At 42.7% G+C, this 19,171-nt stretch overlaps 1 protein-coding gene across 1 annotated transcript in view; it reads right to left on the bottom strand.

Annotated features, from left to right (window-relative positions):
* Nucleotides 1–19,171, bottom strand: part of evlb (Enah/Vasp-like b) — an 89,367-nt gene that overhangs the window by 19,942 nt on the left and 50,254 nt on the right. Inside the window, exons 2-3 of the mRNA XM_055232068.1 lie at nucleotides 5,123–5,291; nucleotides 2,821–2,998 (exon numbers count right to left, since the gene is read on the bottom strand). Of these exons, the coding sequence (XP_055088043.1) occupies nucleotides 2,821–2,998; nucleotides 5,123–5,291 (347 nt within the window). The remainder of the gene's footprint in view (nucleotides 1–2,820; nucleotides 2,999–5,122; nucleotides 5,292–19,171) is intronic.

Here is a 19,171-nt window from a genome sequence, read left to right as displayed (position 1 = left end):
CTCTCTTTTTCAGTAGTTGTTATTCAACTCTGCATTCTCCACCTCGGCTCAAGAAAAAAAAAGAAAAAGAAAAGAAAAATAATGTCTTGCAGTACCAGGATGCACCAGCAGGGGGAGACACGTGGCTGTGTCTGAGGTGGCGCTGCTCCGTCAGGACTGAGTCTCTGTTATTTACTTTTGAAAGACGAGACCAGATAAATATTTCTTTTATCTGAGGAGGAAAAATGTTTCATTCTGTGCAAAACATAAAACAAAACGATGTAAACGGTTCTATTTTTATACACAGTTTTTCCACTTTCAAGGGATTGGAACCACAAACCTTTCGGATCAGAAAGCCAACGCTCTACCAACTGAGCCACCGTCGCCCACATAACATCATAACATCACTATGGAAACGGCCACCACAAAAAAATCACCTGAAAAGTGAATTAAAAACTGAATTTTGACTTAAAAACCTCACAGTGAAGTATCAGCCCAGAGTCACCGGCAGACGGGACATTTGTCCCACGACATTCATGAGGATGTCCCTCATAACGAGTGCTCCCCTCGCTCCCCTCCTCCCTCTTTTCCTCTCTCCTTCCTCTCTTCTTCTCGTTCCCCTCCTTCCTCTCTCTCCTTCTCCTTCCCCTCCTCCCTCTCTTCCCCTCTCTCCTTGTCCTTCCCCTCCTCCCTCCCTCCCCTCCTTTCTCTCTTCCCCTCTCTCCTTCTCCCTCCCTCCCCTCCTCCCTCTCCTCCCTCTCTTTCCTTCTCCCGCCCTCCCTCCCTCCCTCTCTCCTCCCTCTCTTTCCTTCTCCCTCCCTCCCTCTCTCCTCCCTCTCTCTCCTCCTCTTTCTCCGACTCTGAGTCTTTCATCTCTTCACAGTTTGAGATAAACTGTGTTACTCAAGTAAAAGTACAGATACAGAGGTAAAAGTTACTCAAGTAAAAGTATTAAAATAAAAATAATAACAAAATTAATAAATTATTTTTTTCTTATAAATTTTGTGTTTTTATTTCCGTTTTGCTCAAAGTTGAAGCTCAAACTCTTAAACTTTATTCACGATGTTTCTGTGAACGTGGTAAAAATAATCCCTAAAATCACATTAAAAGCGCTGGTGGTGCGACTCCAGCTCCACAAATGACACTGTCGTCGTGTCCTCGAGCAAGACACTTAACCCCTCGTATAAATGTGTGTTTCCTTTTATCACATCACGCACTCGTTTATTAAAAAATCTCTATAATTTTGTGATAAAGTTGAACAGATTTGTTTATTTCCTGTATATTTCCTGCTTATTTCCTGTTTATTTCCTGTTTATTTCCTGTATATTTCCTGTTTATTTCCTGTATAATTCCTGTTTATTTCCTGTTTATTTCCTGTATAATTCCTGTTTATTTCCTGTATATTTCCTGTTTATTTCCTGTATATTTCCTGTTTATTTTCTGTTTATTTCCTGTATATTTCCTGTTTATTTTCTGTTTATTTCCTGTTTATTTCCTGTATATTTCCTGTTTATTTCCTGTATATCTAATAAACTGACGCTCAGACGACAAAAATGTGTCAAAGTCCACGAGGAAAACGGTAAAAAAAAGTGGTAAAAATCAGTTTAAATGGGTGAGTTTGTGTCGGGTTCTTTAAAAACATTATTAAAACACGACGGATAAATATTTGAAAACATTTAAACTGCTCCAACAACTCGGAGGCAAATGTGACACACTGCGGCTTTAACACGAGCCCTGACACGAGGAAAAGTCGCTGAGACGCTGGGATTACGACGAGCTATGACATCATCAGGGTCCTGTGTGATTGACAGGTGGATGAGCCAATCACAGACAGGTTTGTACACAAATAAAGTCAAACGATGAATGACCAATGAGATTCTTCGTTTCATATGAGTCACAAAAATAAATAAATCTGATTGGACGATTGTGTTTTTTTCTCTCTCTTTGGCTCTCTACTTCCTTTAACCCCCTCTCTTCCTTCCCCCGTCTCTCCTTTATATTTATCCATCCCTCTCCTCTCATGCATTCTCTCTTCTATCTCCCCCTTTCCCCTCCTCTTCTCTCTCTCCCTGCCTTCTCCCTCCTCCCTCCCCTTCTCCCTCTCCCTCCATCTCTCCCCTCCTCCTCTCACCTCCCACCTCCTCCCTCTCCTTCCATCTCTTCACTCCCCTCCCTTCCCACCTCGCTCCCTCCTCCCTCTCTCTCTCCTTCCCTGTCTCCTCCCTCTCCCTCCATCTCTTCACTCCCCTTCCTTCCTACCTCGCTCCCTCCTCCCTCTCTCTCTCTCCTTCCCTGTCTCCTCCCTCTCCCTCCATCTCTCCCCTCCTGCTCCTCTCTCCTACCCCCTCTGGCAGCTGACATAATCTCTTTAGGACTCATTTTCTCGGTCTTAAAAGTCTTCCTGACATCAGTAGAAGACTGGGAACTCCCCCTTTCTCCTCCGCCTCTCCCCTACTTCTCTCTCCTCCCCCCTCTCTCCTTCTCTCCTCCTCCTGTCTCTCATTTTCTCAGTCTTAAAACTCTTCTTAAACGCCTCCCAGTAGAACACTCACCTCCGTCCTGAACGCTGAGGACTCCCCCTCTCCCCTCCTCCTTTCTCCTCTCTCTCTCCTCCTCCTCTCGTTCATTTTCTCTTTCATAAAACTCTTCCTGAGTAGATCGGTCTCACTCACCTACATCCTGAGCGCTGAGATCTCCCCCTCTAGTTTCTCTCCCCTCCTCTTCTCTCCTCTCCCCCTCTCTCCTCCCGTTCTCCTCCTCTCTCTCTCCCTCTCTCTCCCTCTCTTCTCTCATTTTCTCTCAGTCTTTACGTCTTCCTAAACGCACCAGTAGAACACTCACCTCCGTCCTGAGCGCTGAGGACGTTGAGGGCAAACATCATGGCGTTGGAGAAGGTGGTGGCTTCTTCTTTACTGGCGAAGTTGAGGCCGTAGACCTGACGAGCGTCTCGCCACTGGTGGAAAGTGGGCGTGGCCTGGTTATACTTCAGCCCCTTCACTATGGAGTAGTTTATGACCACCTGCAATGAGAGAACGTCAGGAGAGAACGTTAAGGGAGAACGACAGGGGAGAATGTCGAGAGAGAATGTCAGGGGAGAATGTCAAGAGAGAACGTCAGGAGAGAACGTCAGGAGAGAATGTCAGGAGAGAATGTCAGGGGAGAACGACAGGAGAGAACGTCAAGAGAGAACGTCAGGAGAGAACGTTAAGAGAGAACGACAGGAGAGAATGACAGGAAAGAACGTCAGGAGAGAACATTAAGGGAGAACGACAGGAGAGAACGTCAGGAGAGAATGTCAGGAGAGAATGTCAGGGGAGAACGACAGGAGAGAACGTCAAGAGAGAACGTCAGGAGAGAACGTTAAGAGAGAACGACAGGAGAGAATGACAGGAAAGAACGTCAGGAGAGAACATTAAGGGAGAACGACAGGAGAGAACGTCAAGAGAGAACAACAGGAGAGAACGTCAGGGGAGATTCAAAGGGCATTAAGACTGTAAAGGTTAGTCCTGTTTTAGACCTTGTTTAGTCCTTGTTTAGTTCTGGTTCAGTCCTGTTTTAGACCTGGTTCAGTCCTGATTTAGTCCTGGTTTAGTCCTGGTTCAGTCCTGGTTCAGTCCCAATTTAGTCCTGGTTCAGTCCTGATTTAGTCCTGGTTCAGTCCTGGTTCAGTCCCAATTTAGTCCTGGTTCAGTCCTGTTTTAGTCCTGGTTCAGTCCTGGTTCAGTCCTGTTTTAGACCTGTTTTAGTCCTGGTTCAGTCCTGTTTTAGTCCTGGTTCAGTCCTGTTTTAGTCCTGGTTCAGTCCTGTTTTAGTCCTGGTTCAGTCCTGTTTTAGTCCTGGTTCAGTCCTGTTTTAGACCTGTTTTAGTCCTGGTTCGATCTCGTCTCATTAAACATTTTCTGACTTTCTGTTTTTCTTGGATTGATTTTCTCCTCTTCAGTTCATCTTGTTCTGTCATATTTAATTCACGATCTTTCTCTTATGAACATGTTTCTGAGTTTTGACTCCGGCACCAAAAGCAAAACTAAACAGAGAAGTGCGCCGTTTTTTTGATGACGACGTTTTTCAAGTCACTTCAAAGCAGCATCTCTGGATCCAGATCCAGAAATAGCAGCTGGATGTTGCAATCGAGGCCCAAACACTGAAACATTTCTGTGCAGAGCGGCGTCGAAACGGGTTTAAACGGCTCAAATTAAGAATATTAATCATCATCATTAGGCCAAAAATGACTGGGGTATTTCACAAAAACTAAATATTCATTTCACATGACTCCTGGTTTTATGGAAGGTCGATGTGATAATATTGGTTGGTAGATATTTAGACCTGGTTTAGTCCTGGTTTAGTCCTGGTCTAGTTCTGGTTTATTCGTAAACAATACCCCGAGATACTTGAACTCCTCCTTTTTCCGGTCGAGAACCATAGCCTCAGATTTGCTCCGGTCGTTCAGGGACCGGACAGCCCTTAGCAAAGAGCCCCGGACCCCATACTCCCGAAGCACCCCCCCCCCCCCCCCCCCCCCCAAAGGACACCACGAGGGACACGGTGCCTTCCCCAGATCCACAAAACACATGTGGACTGTGGCAAACTCCCATGAGCCTCGAGGACCCGATGGAGAGTATAGAGCTGGTCCAGTGTTCCACGACCAGGACGAAAACCACACTGCTCCTCCTGAATCCGAGGTTCGACTATCGGTCGGATTCTCCTCTCCAGTCCCTGGAGTAGACCTTACCGGGAAGGCTGAGGAGTGTGATTCCCCTGTAATTGGAACACACCCTCCGGTCCCCCTTCTTATACAGAGGGACCACCACCCCGGTCTACCAGTCCACAGGTACTGTCCCCGACGCCACGCGATGTTGCAGAGACGTGTCAGCCAAGACCCACAACATCCAGAGACCCGAGGAACCCGGGACGGATCTCGTCCACCCCCGGAGCCACAGAGGAGCTTTAACCACCTCACGTCAGCCAGAGTGATGGAAGAGTCCACCTCCGGGTCTCCAGTCTGGTTTAGTCCTGGTTCAGTCTTGTTTTAGTCCTGGTTCAGTCTTGTTTTAGTCCTGGCTCAGTCCTGTTTTAGTCCTGGTTCAGTCCTGTTTTAGTCCTGTTTTAGTCCTGGTTCAGTCCTGTTTTAGTCCTGGCTCAGTACCTGCTGGTCCTGCAGCTTCACTCCCACCACTCTGAAGGTGTTGTTGGCAGTGTTGTGGTAGATGTTGATGCGGCTGAATCCTTGTTGTCCTGGTTTGATTGGGACCCATTTCTTACTGGTGTCGTCGTAAACCATGACTGAGGCTCGCGCCTGACAAATGCTCTGCTCACTGCAACGAGACACAAAACCACAAGTATTACCCACTGAAAGTATTATAAGTGAAAAAGAAAAAGCCCTCATAAATATTAAATCCCCCAAAACACTGTTCTTTCTACCATCTACTGAACGATAAGTTGCTGTGGTAATTAACAAATGAGGCCTAATAACGAGCACAGAGCAGATGGATCGAGACAAGACAGAGAGACACAGAGATTAAACAACTTGAACTATCTGAGGAGGAGTTTAAGAGACAGGATCAGGTCTAATCTCATGTTGGACTAACAGTTTAATCCAACGTTAATCAACTCTCGTCCAGCATCTGTCCTTTAATGAGACCGCTGTCCAACACCGTGTCTGTGTGACGCTCCAGAGCTCGAAAAACAACACTTTAACAAACATAAACTGACTCAAACTCATAAATTAATCTTAATCTGAGCAGTTTTGACAAAAAAAGACCTGGATTATTTGATTGAAAATGTTTAAAAAGTCAAATCTTCCCCTGGACTAAGAATCGGCGTCTTTGGTCTGTTTGTATAATTAATAGAAATAATAATAATCTAGATTGTATTAATTAATTTACGATAATGGGGAGATGTTGAGGACATGTTCCACCTGGTAACACCTCAGCTGGAGGACATGTCTGGGGTGAGGGAGGTCTGGGAGTCCCTGCTCTGGCTGGTGCAACTGTGACCCAGAATTTCAGCTGGTTTCACTCAAATCAAAATCCATTCTGAAGTTACACTGGTCCCTCGTTTATCGCGGGGGTCACGCTCTAAAAATAACCCACAAAAGGCAAAATCCGTGAAGTATCAGCTTTATTTTTTACATTATTCTCTATGTTTTTGTCTGTAAAACCCCTCACCACACACTTTATACACTTTTCTCACACAGGCGTTAACATTTTCTCACATTTCTCTCTCGTTTAAACTCTCTCAAAGTTCAAACCTTCGTCGGCGTCTTTGTCGGTGCAGAACGTTTCATCGACATTGTGGGTTTTGTCGGTGGAGAAAACAAATTGCAAACGTACAGCACTTCAGAGTCACACTGAGATCCAACGTTTATGTAAATTTGTCTGAACACATTCTGTACTGGACAGGAGACACGGCACGGAGGAGACTGATGGACAATGGTCTACAGTCCAACAGCCAATCAGGACGCACGACACAATGGTCTACAGTCCAACAGCCAATCAGGACGCACGACACAATGGTCTACAGTCCAACAGCCAATCAGGACGCACGACACAATGGTCTACAGTCCAACAGCCAATCAGGACGCACGACACAATGGTCTACAGTCCAACAGCCAATCAGGACGCACAACACAATGCACGATCATAGACTGTAAAAAAAAAAAAACATGTGAAACTGCACTAAAAAAATCCAAGAAACAGAACAGTTACCGTGAAAGGTGAACCACGATATAACGAGGGACAACTGTATTTTAACTCCAAACCTTTAAAATAAAATAACTGACAGCTCATTATATATTATATTCTACAAAAGTCATGTTCTAATCCTGTTTCCTACTCAAAAACAGACCTGGAGTTGTGTTTTGTTTCATTCACATGTTTGAGTCACACTTTATTATTAGTCTGTTACATTTCCAAAGCTCAAAATGCTCCGTTCCACCTTGTGATGTCATCAAGTGGTAGTTTTCAAGTTAACCGCTCCTTTTACTTTTTAGTTCAGTAGAGATTGGCAATTCCAGGACTGAAATCATCCAAATTATTCTAGAAATGAAGGCGCGTGGAGTTTAAAAACACAGTGGAGCACTTCCTGTATCACCACTTGATGACATCACAAGGTGGAACAGAGTGTTTTCAGTTTGTGTCTCTGATTCCTGATTCCCGTATCGTCTCGTAACCGTCTAAACCTTCACTTTCCACCGCTGCCCCGTCGTTGGATCAAAGCGTCCGCATTAACGGGATGAGGTGAAACACGGAGACGTTTTTTGACTTGCAAATGAGTTTTACAAGGAAAAACATCCCATCCGTCCCATCTGCTCCGGCCGCGGCGCGAGGCTAAAATTAGCGGCGTGACCCTGAAGGCAGAGAGTGAAAGAGCTGAGTCAGACGGAAGAGTTTGAAAAGAGCAAATACAGGAGAGTGGAGGAGTGAAGCAGGTGAGATGTGGTTTGTTTGTGGGTTCAGAGGAGGATGTGGTTGTTTTTGAGGTCGTTCTTTTTACGTTCTGATCGAATCCAGACGGGTCCAGAGGTGAAACGCCTCTGTCCAAACTTGAGACGGTCCAACTCAAGCCTCGGGGTGTAAACGTGGCCGCACGCTGGAGTCAAAAGGTCGAGCAAAATGGTGCGTGTCGCGAGTTTAGCCTTTAGCAGCTACGAATAATGTAATGAAATCCTAATGAAATGTGTTTTAATGTGTGTTCACCTGCACAGAGACTGAAGACGGAAGAACAGGAGATAAATCTGGTGCAAGTGATTCAGTCCTAGTTTAGTCCTGGTTTAGACCTGGTTTAGACCTGGTTTAGACCTGGTTTAGACCTGTTTTAGACCTGGTTTAGTCCTGGTTTAGTCCTGGTTTAGTCCTGGTTTAGACCTGGTTTAGTCCTGGTTTAGTCCTGGTTTAGTCCTGGTTTAGACCTGGTTTAGACCTGGTTTAGTCCTGGTTTAGTCCTGGTTTAGACCTGGTTTAGTCCTGGTTTAGTCCTGGTTTAGTCCTGGTTTAGACCTGGTTTAGACCTGGTTTAGACCTGGTTTAGACCTGGTTTTGACCTGGTTTTGACCTGGTTTAGTCCTGGTTTAGACCTGGTTTAGACCTGGTTTTGACCTGGTTTTGACCTGGTTTAGACCTGGTTTTGACCTGGTTTTGACCTGGTTTTGACCTGGTTTTGACCTGGTGTAGTCCTGGTTTAGACCTGGTTTAGACCTGGTTTAGACCTGGTTTAGTCCTGGTTTAGTCCTGGTTTAGTCCTGGTTTAGTCCTGGTTTAGACCTGGTTTAGACCTGGTTTAGACCTGTTTTAGACCTGTTTTAGACCTGTTTTAGACCTGGTTTTGACCTGGTTTAGACCTGGTTTAGACCTGGTTTTGACCTGGTTTTGACCTGGTTTAGACCTGGTTTAGACCTGGTTTAGACCTGGTTTAGACCTGGTTTTGACCTGGTTTACACCTGGTTTAGACCTGGTTTAGACCTGGTTTAGACCTGGTTTAGTCCTGGTTTTGACCTGGTTTTGACCTGGTTCAGACCTGGTTCTGTCCAATCTCTTCTTTTGTAAGAGTAATGAATTTGTACACGTTCCCTGACAAATAAAGAATAAAGAAAGAGCAAGAAAGACAGGAAGCTCCAGTCCTGCGTTGTCCGTGGATCACACACAGTTGAGCTCCCGCCATGAGACTTTGAGCAACGAGAGCAACGAGAAAGAGACAAGGGAATAATAAATACATTACAAATTATAAATGATAATGTTTATTTTTCCAGGAGGTTCTGACCCGTGTTCTAAACCTGAGGCTGGTTCATGACGGTTTAGCACATTCATGTCGTACCATGTGGCCGCTCTGACCAATCAGAGCTTGAGCGACAGAGTGTAGTTAAAGCTAACCATTAAAAAGTGTTTTTAAGACAACAGACAGATTTTGAGCTGAGAAAAAGTTTATGATCTGAAAATAGGTCAAAATCGGCACAAAATTCCACCTTTGTGAAAGTCGTAGGCGCCTGTCAGTCCCCGTGAGACGAACACGAGCGGTTTGTGATCACATTTCGCTCAATTTCTGGGCAAGAGGTTTTTTTTCGTTGTAGTACCAATGAGTGGCCACTAGTCCAACTCGACACTCTTATCTAGTTATTTTAACCGCTCCATGGTCCAACCACAGTCCCCGCTTTGTGTCACGTGTTTTTCAAACGCAAAAGACGCCTAAAAATTCTCGTAACAAAATATAACTTGAGATAAATCAGTCTTTTATGTTTCTGTTTTTTTTTCTTCTTCTTTTTTACGTATAAGCAGCCATGTTTGTTTTGACGTGAATGGACCATGCGTCTCTCTGATTGGTTAATCCGCCTGTCAATCACCGAATCTGGGATCAGGGAGACGGGATGCAGCTCCAGATCCGCTCGTCTTTGTAAAGTTCGGTCAGAGCGTGTGGTTTTAGCTGGAAAAAGCAAGAAGAAAACACAAAACACAAGTCCAGGTCTGTTTTTGAGGAGGTAGAAACATAATAACACGACTTAAACCTCACAAGAGTCAGTTTTATGTAATATAGGACCTTTAAAATCCACCTCCGTTGCAAAAAGCAGGTAACCCCAAGCCCCTGAGCCAAATAACAGGTCAGATCTATGGAAAGGAGACCCCGCTTAGAGCAAGAATACACATTTTACATGAGCTCTTGCAATTAAAATGAATAAATATGCAAGAGAAATCAGTGAAAAAAGTATGAAGTCCACACAGACACAGGGAGCACATGCAAACTCAGCATCGGGAGTTGAACCTGTGACCTTCTGGCTGAGAGGTGAGAGTTTTTTAGCCTCGTACGCTCTTGATCCTGACCACAGCGAACAGAAACGTCAAGACAGCGGAGCGCGTGAGTCTGATTCTTTCACTTGTCGGAGGCTTTAATATTTAAACGGGGACTTTTCAGCGTCTGGCTCAAAATGGCATCAACACGATGAATAAATGAGGTTTGGAAAGATTCGGAGAAGACAAAAACATCGTCTGAAGCTGTGAAGTGAGAAAGCAGAGAGCGAGGGAGGGTTTGAAGGTAAAAAAAAGTACATCTGAATGCACTAGAATGACCAGGGGCGTCAGACTGAAGGGGGGCGAAGGGGGCGGTTTACGAGGGGCCCGGTGCAGACAGGGGGCCTTTACAAAGTCTGTGATGTAATGTTTTTACCAGACAACAGGGGGCACAAAATCTGGGGCTACAGCTGTGCAAGGAACACAGCGCTCCACCAGCTCTGATTTTTATTTTATTTTTTTTTTTAATCACTATTCATTTTAATTTTATCTCCCTTCATGTTTCCACTTGAGCCCTTCTCCCCCACACACACTCTCTTCCCTTCAATTTCAACATGCTTTAGCCACACACACACATTTTAATATGTCTGTCTGGATTTAAATATAAATAAATAAATAAATAAATAAATAAATAAATAAATAAAAATAATAATAGTACAGCTGTAGGTGACTAAATAAATTCTTGTTGGATTAAAGACATATGCTGCCGATTGCTTAAATAAAAAGCTCTCAGAACTATTATCTATGTATCTGACACAAACTGCACTGACAAGACGATACCAGCAGGGGGAGTTTATGCAAAAACTACTATTTATACGGAAAAAAACTACTAGGAAACACTGTATTTACACAAAACACAGATTAAACTTGGGAACTTTTGCGAGTTTATTCTGCCTTTTTATATTGAAATACCAAAAAAATACCTCATCTTCAGCAAACTCACTCACTCATTAACGTCTCACACGGCCTCTTACATTTATAATATTGACAATGAAGACCCGGTATAACACACAGCCTCTTACATTTATAATATCAGCCATATAGACCCGGTATAACACAGCCTCTTACATTGTTAATATTGACAATGAAGACCCAGTATAACACACAGCCTCTTACATTTATAATAACAGCCAAATAGACCCGGTATAACACAGCCTCTTACATTTATAATATCAGCCATATAGACCCGGTATAACACAGCCTCTTACATTTATAATATTGGCCATATAGACCCAGTATAACACACAGCCTCTTACATTTATAATATCAGCCATATAGAGCCAGTATAACACACAGCCTCTTACATTTATAATATCAGCCATATAGACCCGGTATAACACACAGCCTCTTACATTTATAATATCAGCCATATAGACCCGGTATAACACACAGCCTCTTACATTTATAATATCAGCCATATAGACCCGGTATAACACACAGCCTCTTACATTTATAATATCAGCCATATAGACCCGGTATAACACACAGCCTCTTACATTTATAATATCAGCCATATAGACCCGGTATAACACACAGCCTCTTACATTTATAATATCAGCCATATAGACCCGGTATAACACACAGCCTCTTACATTTATAATATCAGCCATATAGACCCGGTATAACACAGAGCCTCTTACATTTATAATATTGGCCACTGCAAAACCATCGATACAATAACGTGTTTGATTCTTCTCGTCTGAATCGTTTTTATTAATATTTAAACAGGGACTTCTCAACTTCTCAAAATGGCACCAACACGATGAATAAATGAGGTTTGGGACGATTCAGCGAAGGCAAAAACATCGTGGAAATCTGAAGCTACGGAGCGACGGAAACAGAAACGAGGAATTCAGTTTGAGTGACAGTTATGGGACACACAGATGTTCACAGAAGAAGATGGATATTCAAATATTCACCAGCGAAGAGCAGATATGAATAAATAACAGAGAAGCAAAGACCGAGAGTGTGTGTCCTGGGAAGAACACACTCGACAGGAAACCAGAGTGTGTGTCCTGGGAAGAACACACTCGATAGGAAACGAGAGTGTGTGTCCTGGGAAGAACACACTCGACAGGAAACAAGAGTGTGTGTCCTGGGAAGAACACACTCGATAGGAAACGAGAGTGTGTGTCCTGGGAAGAACGCACTCGACAGGAAACAAGAGTGTGTGTCCTGGGAAGAACACACTCGACAGGAAACGAGAGTGTGTGTCCTGGGAAGAACGCACTCCATAGGAAACGAGAGTGTGTGTCCTGGGAAGAACGCACTCGACAGGAAACGAGAGTGTGTGTCCTGGGAAGAACGCACTCGATAGGAAACGAGAGTGTGTGTCCTGGGAAGAACGCACTCGATAGGAAACGAGAGTGTGTGTCCTGGGAAGAACGCACTCGATAGGAAACGAGAGTGTGTGTCCTGGGAAGAACGCACTCGATAGGAAACGAGAGTGTGTGTCCTGGGAAGAACGCACTCGATAGGAAACGAGAGTGTGTGTCCTGGGAAGAACGCACTCGATAGGAAACGAGAGTGTGTGTCCTGGGAAGAACACACTCGATAGGAAACGAGAGATCAACCAGTGTGTTTTTGGAGAAGATGGCTCATATTTTCGGAGTGATATACACAACCAATTCTGGTAATTTTCCCCAAACAATTTAGTACAAAATATAGACTGTTTATATAAATGGACATAGCTAACCTGCCGCGGTGTGATCATGGACGCACTTTCTGCTCCGTCGACTCTGGCTCCAATTCACTTTCTATTGATAAACTGTGTCCTCTCTCTGTCTCTGCTGCTGTCACTCATTTTGGTCTTAAATGTTCGTATTAACCCTCTACATGATCCTGTTCAGGTTCAGTTTTTTTTTAGTTATTTATTTATTTATTTTATTATTGGGTTTTTTTTAGAATTTCTTTCTCTTTTTTGAGTTTTTTTTTTTCACTTTTTGAGTTTTTATTTTTTATTTTAAAGTTTAGGTTTAAAGTTTAATTCCCTTTTTTTGTTATACAGGTTTTTTTGGGTTTTTTTTGGTTATTTTTATTTTTTGTTATTTTGAGTTTGTTTGTTTTCGTTTTTTTTGTTATTTGGAGTTTTTTTTTTTTTTTTTTTACTTATTTGGAGTTTTTTGTTTGTTTGTTTGTTTTGTTTTGTTTGTTAAATATCGGCCTCTCTTGGAGATTTAAGACCGATCGCCCATAAGCTAAACAGAGCGAATATCGGCTCTACACATCAGAATATCTCAATAGAAAACCCTGTGGAACCTTTCTGATGGAGAGTCAGCCATCTGCTTTCTCGCCTGTAGAATGTTCCACAGTTTGGTAATTAATTAACCTCGTCTATCTCCATGGAAACACAGCACACAAGAGCTCCACTGTGTTTTTAAAGTCCACACAGCTTTAGCAAATGAGATTAAAGAGAGCGGGATTCGAACCGGCAAACCTTCACATCAGAGGACAAACACTCTAACAAGTTGCTTTTGTTTTATTTACCTTGGAGATGAACAAAATGCTGATTTAAAGTGATAATATGTAACTTTCTGGAGGTGGAAAGTCAACTATGTGAGTCCATGGAAACAGAAACTTTAAAACTACACTTTGAATGGACTTTCACGATGGAGATAGATGAGTTTTAAGCCATACTGTGGAATATTACAGCCAAAGGAACAACATTTCCATGGAAACAAGCCAGATAAGAGTCAGGTTTGTGGAGATGCGAGCCCGTTCAGAGTAAAGACGTGTGTTTTTCTGTGTTTTTAGTGCAATGAAACCATCTACAATGAAAAAAAAATAAATAAATAAAAATAATAAAAATTAAAATAAAAAAATAATAAAAATAAAATAAAATAAAATAAAATAAAATAAAATAAAATAAAATAAAATAAAATAAAATAAAATAAAATAAAATAAAATAAAATAAAATAAAATAAAATAAAATAAAAATAAAAATGAATAAATTAAAATTGTACGGCTGTAAGTGACTGAATAAATTTTGTTGGACTAAAGACATAAGCTGCCGATCGATCAAACCATCCGTAATGAAAAAAACATTTATTTTAGTTTTGTAGTATTTTTGACAAAGTTACACACTGTGGCTTTAAAATGATAACACTGCTCTCATTTTCCCTCATTTTTTTAACTCAAATTCAGCTTCACAATCATTAAATACGAGACTTTCGCATGTGAAGATCAAAATAAAAACAAAACAAATGAATTTCCCATTTAAATGCTGCTCCTTGTGCGTTATTGTGTTGTGTGGAGCCCAGTGCGTAGACGGCGTCACAGTAATGAGGTTTTGTGCTGATACAAACACATGAATTATTCAACACTGCACCACTGGAGCTCACTGGGAACAGGCTAATTGCTGGAACAGATTGTGGTTATATTTGAAGCTGGTGTGGTAGTTTCTGTGTGTCGGGGCATCTGAGGGACAATCACGTTCAGTTTGGTTTATTCCACTGATTTAAAAGCCACAAATACAGAAATAAATGAACGTTCTGATAAATAAACATTCAACTAAAGACGCACAATGTAACTTTTCTTACTCGCAGTCTGCCAAATGCTTGTCCACTTTAATACGTGGCCTTTAATGTTTCACAATATTAAATCATCTTGCATTTATTCAATTTCATTTCAAAACATGTGCGTTCTAATTGGAGCGGGGTCGCCTCTCCACAGATCTGACCTGTAACTTGGCCTAGTGGTGTCAGCTGATCGTCTCCATGGTGATACTGCAGGTTTAATTCAATAGTGCGGAAGATTCAAGGCGAAGGAATCAATAAACGGCTCCACGGAGACGAGCAATGACGCACGCACTCTCCACCGGAAATATTACACAGTGCACCTTTAAATCCGTCCTATTGAGCTTGTGTCTCTATGGTTCTCATCTCTGTGGATTATTTTGTTATAATTTACACATTTTAAATCACAATATTCATCTAAAAAGACTGAATAAAAGAAAAAAGTCAGCTGATTGCGGCGTTAGAAAACTGCGGACTACTACGTCACAGTGGGCGTGTCACAGTGGGCGTGTCACAGTGGGCGTGTCACAGTGGGCGTGTCACAGTGGGCGTGTCACAGGTGGAGGTGCAAACGGGGGCAGATCGACAAAATGGCGTCTTGAAAATAGTCAAAGATAAACTCAAACATGAATCAATCCAAACACAACTTCAAGTGAGTAAAAGTTGAGAAGAAACGACTAGAACATCGTTTAAAACTCAGAAAAGTCAATTTTGCGCGATTAACAAACTAATATTTTGTTTTATTTTGAATTATTCTTCTATTGGTCTCATAAATGTGTGATGATATAACTGTACACACACATCTGGAGTCACATTTGTTCCACTTATAGTTTTGAGAGTCCACGTTTCCTCCCGTTTCACAGACGGTCAGAGAAACGTCTTCGCTTTGAGCCGTCGAAGGACCAGGTGCAGCACGCGCACCGAGACAGAAGCCACAAGCCGTTAGCGGAGAAGCTAATTGGCGCTTTTACTTCCTCGTTTACAGATGAATAGCTGCAGCAGACCGAGGTTTAACTTTAATGTGGAGCAGTAAGTCTATATCGACTCAGATGTAGAAGCCACTTAGCGTCTGGAGAGTTAGCGAGGACGGATATGCTACATGCCCGTTTATAACTCCATCCTCAGACCTAAATCAAAACAAGGAAAATAATAGTGCCAGTATGCTAATAGCCAGTATGCTAATAGGCGTGAGAGCAGCCATTAGGGGCCTGAGCCATTATGCAAAATATGAGTCACAGTGCACACTTAATGAAGCTCTATAGACCTAAAACTGTAAACAAACAGACGTGTTAGCTTCAGTGTCGTTAGCGCCTCTCTTCAGACAGATATAAGGCAGTGTCCAGCAGCCAAACGTCTTTTTTATTTTACTTTACTGATAGAAACTCAAATTGCTGCTACATAATTTACCGAAATAATCACTAAGACAAAATGTGACTTTAGCCTCACGTATCTGTTAATATCCGAATAGGATATGATCGATAGAAAACATTTATATTTAGTTCAGAACCACAGACTGTTTATATAAATGGGCGTAGCTAACCTGCTAGCTAACCTGCTATCTTTGTTTGTTCGTCTAAAGTCTCCCTGTTTCAGACTCGCTGCACAACGACCTTGAGGCAGGACACAGGACGACGCAGCCCGACGCACATTAGCATCAAACTGGATAGCATCAGTCTACGAGCTAACAGCGCTAACTCTGCTATCGCTACGTTAAATCAGCAACAAGCAATTAGGCTAATGGACAGTTTTCAGAGGGTTTTTTCTCTGATGGAGGCACAAACCAGTGTTCACACTACTACTACTACTACTACTACTACTACTACTACTACTACTACTACTACTACTACTACTACTACTACTACTACTACTACTACTACTACTACTACTACTACTACTACTACTACTACTACTACTACTACTACTAATAATAATAATAGTGTTTTGTTGGGAAAATATTTAAACATCAAAACCACAATTTGAGTGAACACAGTCAACAGTTTTTGAAGACGGAGAGAAAGAGAGGAGGAGGAGAGAGAGGAGGAGAAAAGAGAGAGAAGACAAGAGAGAGGAGGAGGGAGAGAAAAAGAGAGAGAGAGGAGGGAGAGAAAGAGAGAGAGAGGAGGGAGAGAAAGAGAGAGAGAGGGGAGGAGAGAGAGGGGAGGAGAAAAGAGAGAGAAGAGGAGAGAGAGGAGGGAGAGAGGAGGAGAAAAAGAGAGGGAGGAGAGGAGGAGGGAGAGAAAGAGAGAGGAGGGAGGGAAAGAGAGACAGAGGAGGGAGAGAGAGAGGAGGAGGGAGAGAGAGAGGAGGAGAAAAGGAGAGGGAGGACAGAGGTCACACAAACGTAAACACACACAGAACGAGAACACACAAAACCCCTGATCACACAAACGTAAACACACACAGTGACTATTTTACGTTAATTGTCATGAGGGAAAATGAGTCTGAGCCTGTGGAGTTTAATGATGTTTAGATCAGAATCACACACGAGTCACATCAGACAGATTCATTCATAAAAACACAACAGAGATGAATTAATAGAGTTACAACTTATTATGTCGACACAGACACACACACAGACAGACACGCACACACAGACAGACACACACACAGACACACACACAGACACACACACAGACACACCCCGACACACACAGACAGACACACAGACAGACACACACACACACACAGACAGACACACACCAGAATATTTGTATTTTTATAAATAAATATATAAATAAATAAATATAATTAAATATGTTTGGATTTTTATAGTTGGTGGTAGAACTTTTGTCTCTTTTTGTCATTTTATAATTAGATTCCAGGCTGAAAAAGTGTGAGCTCAAAACGCTCTGTTCCACCTTGTGATGTCATCAAGTGGTACTTTTCAATTTAACAAATTGAAAAAAGATTTCAATTAAAAAAGAAAGCGAAGGAAGAAAGTTGATAATAAAAGTGAGGAGAGAAAGGACAGAGAAAATCCAGGTCTGAGATGATCCAGATGATTCTATAAATGAAGGTGTGTGGAGTTTAAAAACACAGTGGAGCACTTCCTGTATCACCACATGATGACATCACAAGGTGGAACGGAGTGTTTTCAGTTTGACTTTAAACTCCATGCACCTTCACTAGAATCATTTGGATGTCGTTTGCCTAATCCAGGACCTTTAATGCTCCAGTTTGTCGTTGCATCAGTTTGACTCACACAGTCTCTTTGTGTCAGACACAAAATCCTCTGTTTCCAAACACGAGTCCAAAAGACGAGGATCTCTGTCCCAAACACAACGCACAAAGACACGCCCTGTGTCCCATCAACGAGAGGGACACAACTGTAGACACAACACCAACGGAACATGGACAGAACACGGACTGAACGCGAACGGAAAACGAACCAACACAAACCGAACACGAACTGAACGCGAACCAAACAAGAACGGAACACGAAATGAACGCGAACGGAACAAGAACGGAACACGAACCGAACACGGATGGAACATGAATGAACACGAACTGAACAAGAACTGAACACAAACTGAACACAGAACAGATGACAGCAAAAACTATCAGAACATCCAGAACATCCAGGTGCTGCTGGACAATCACCTTCAGTCACTGTCGATCTCACTGTTAGATGCTTTAAACTATGTGACCAGATTATTATTACCAGAGGAGCTGGAGGAAGTGTCTGGGGTGAGGGAAGTCTGGGAGTCCCTGCTTAGACTGCTGCCCCCACGACCGGGCCCCGGACAAGAGGAAGAAAATGGATGGATGGAGTTTTAATTGACCAAACAACAACATAAATAAATAATAATTTTCCAGTGCAGAGGATCAGGCCAAATGGAAGAAAAAGCAGCGATTTGATCAAGAGGCTCTAGAGTTAAACAGTGTGACTCTGCAGGAGCCACTCAGTGTGAGAGGGTCTCAGTGTGTGTGTGTGTGTGTGTGTGTGTGTGTGTGTGTGTGTGTGACGGGATCTCTGTCCCTCTGAGGTTGGACGGCGGCCATGTTGGAACTGCTCAACAGGGAGGAGGGAAATGTAGTGAAATAATAAAAGTGATTTGTTTTGAAAATGTGACAAGAAACAGAAGAGACGACAGCACAGAGAGGGGCAAATACAGAGGGGCAAACAGAGAGGGGCAAACACAGAGGGGGGCAAACAGAGACGGGCAACACAGAGGGCAAACACAGAGGGGCAAACACAGAGGGGCAAACAGAGAGGGGCAAATACAGAGGGGCAAACAGAGAGGGGCAAATACAGAGGGGCAAATACAGAGGGGCAAACACAGAGGGGCAAATACAGAGAGGGGCAAACAGAGACGGGCAACACAGAGGGCAAACACAGAGGGGCAAACAGATTATTGTGGAACGTTGCAGATGAAGCAGTAACATATTTATGAGAGAAGCAGGTGGTGGCCCTCAGGGAGCGGCCCCCTGCTGGTGCCCAGAGACAGGACTAAACCAGGACTAAAGCAGGACTAAAGCAGGACTAAACGAGGACTAAACCAGGACTAAAGCAGGACTAAACCAGGACTAAAGCAGGACTAAACCAGGACTAAAGCAGGACTAAAGCAGGACTAAACCAGGACTAAACCAGGACTAAACCAGGACTAAATCAGGACTAAAGCAGGACTAAAGCAGGACTAAAGCAGGACTAAACCAGGACTAAACCAGGACAAAACATGTTGAATCAGTGTTTCAGTTTTATCCTTTGACCATGTTTAAATCCAGACTGTTTATCTGAATATGACTGAAATGTTTTTATTCTGCCTTTTCTCTTTTAATCTTCACTTTATGATGATTATTTATGTTTTGATTTGTTGTATTGTGATTTTAATGTCTTTCTTATTCTGTAAAACACTTTAAATGACTTTAAATATATCAACGCTCCACTTAGAGTTTTGTTTTATC

The sequence above is a fragment of the Periophthalmus magnuspinnatus genome, chromosome 24 (assembly GCF_009829125.3).
Source record: "Periophthalmus magnuspinnatus isolate fPerMag1 chromosome 24, fPerMag1.2.pri, whole genome shotgun sequence".
In the NCBI taxonomy this organism is placed as follows: Eukaryota; Metazoa; Chordata; class Actinopteri; order Gobiiformes; family Gobiidae; genus Periophthalmus; species Periophthalmus magnuspinnatus.
This window is presented reverse-complemented; position numbering and strand designations above follow the sequence as displayed.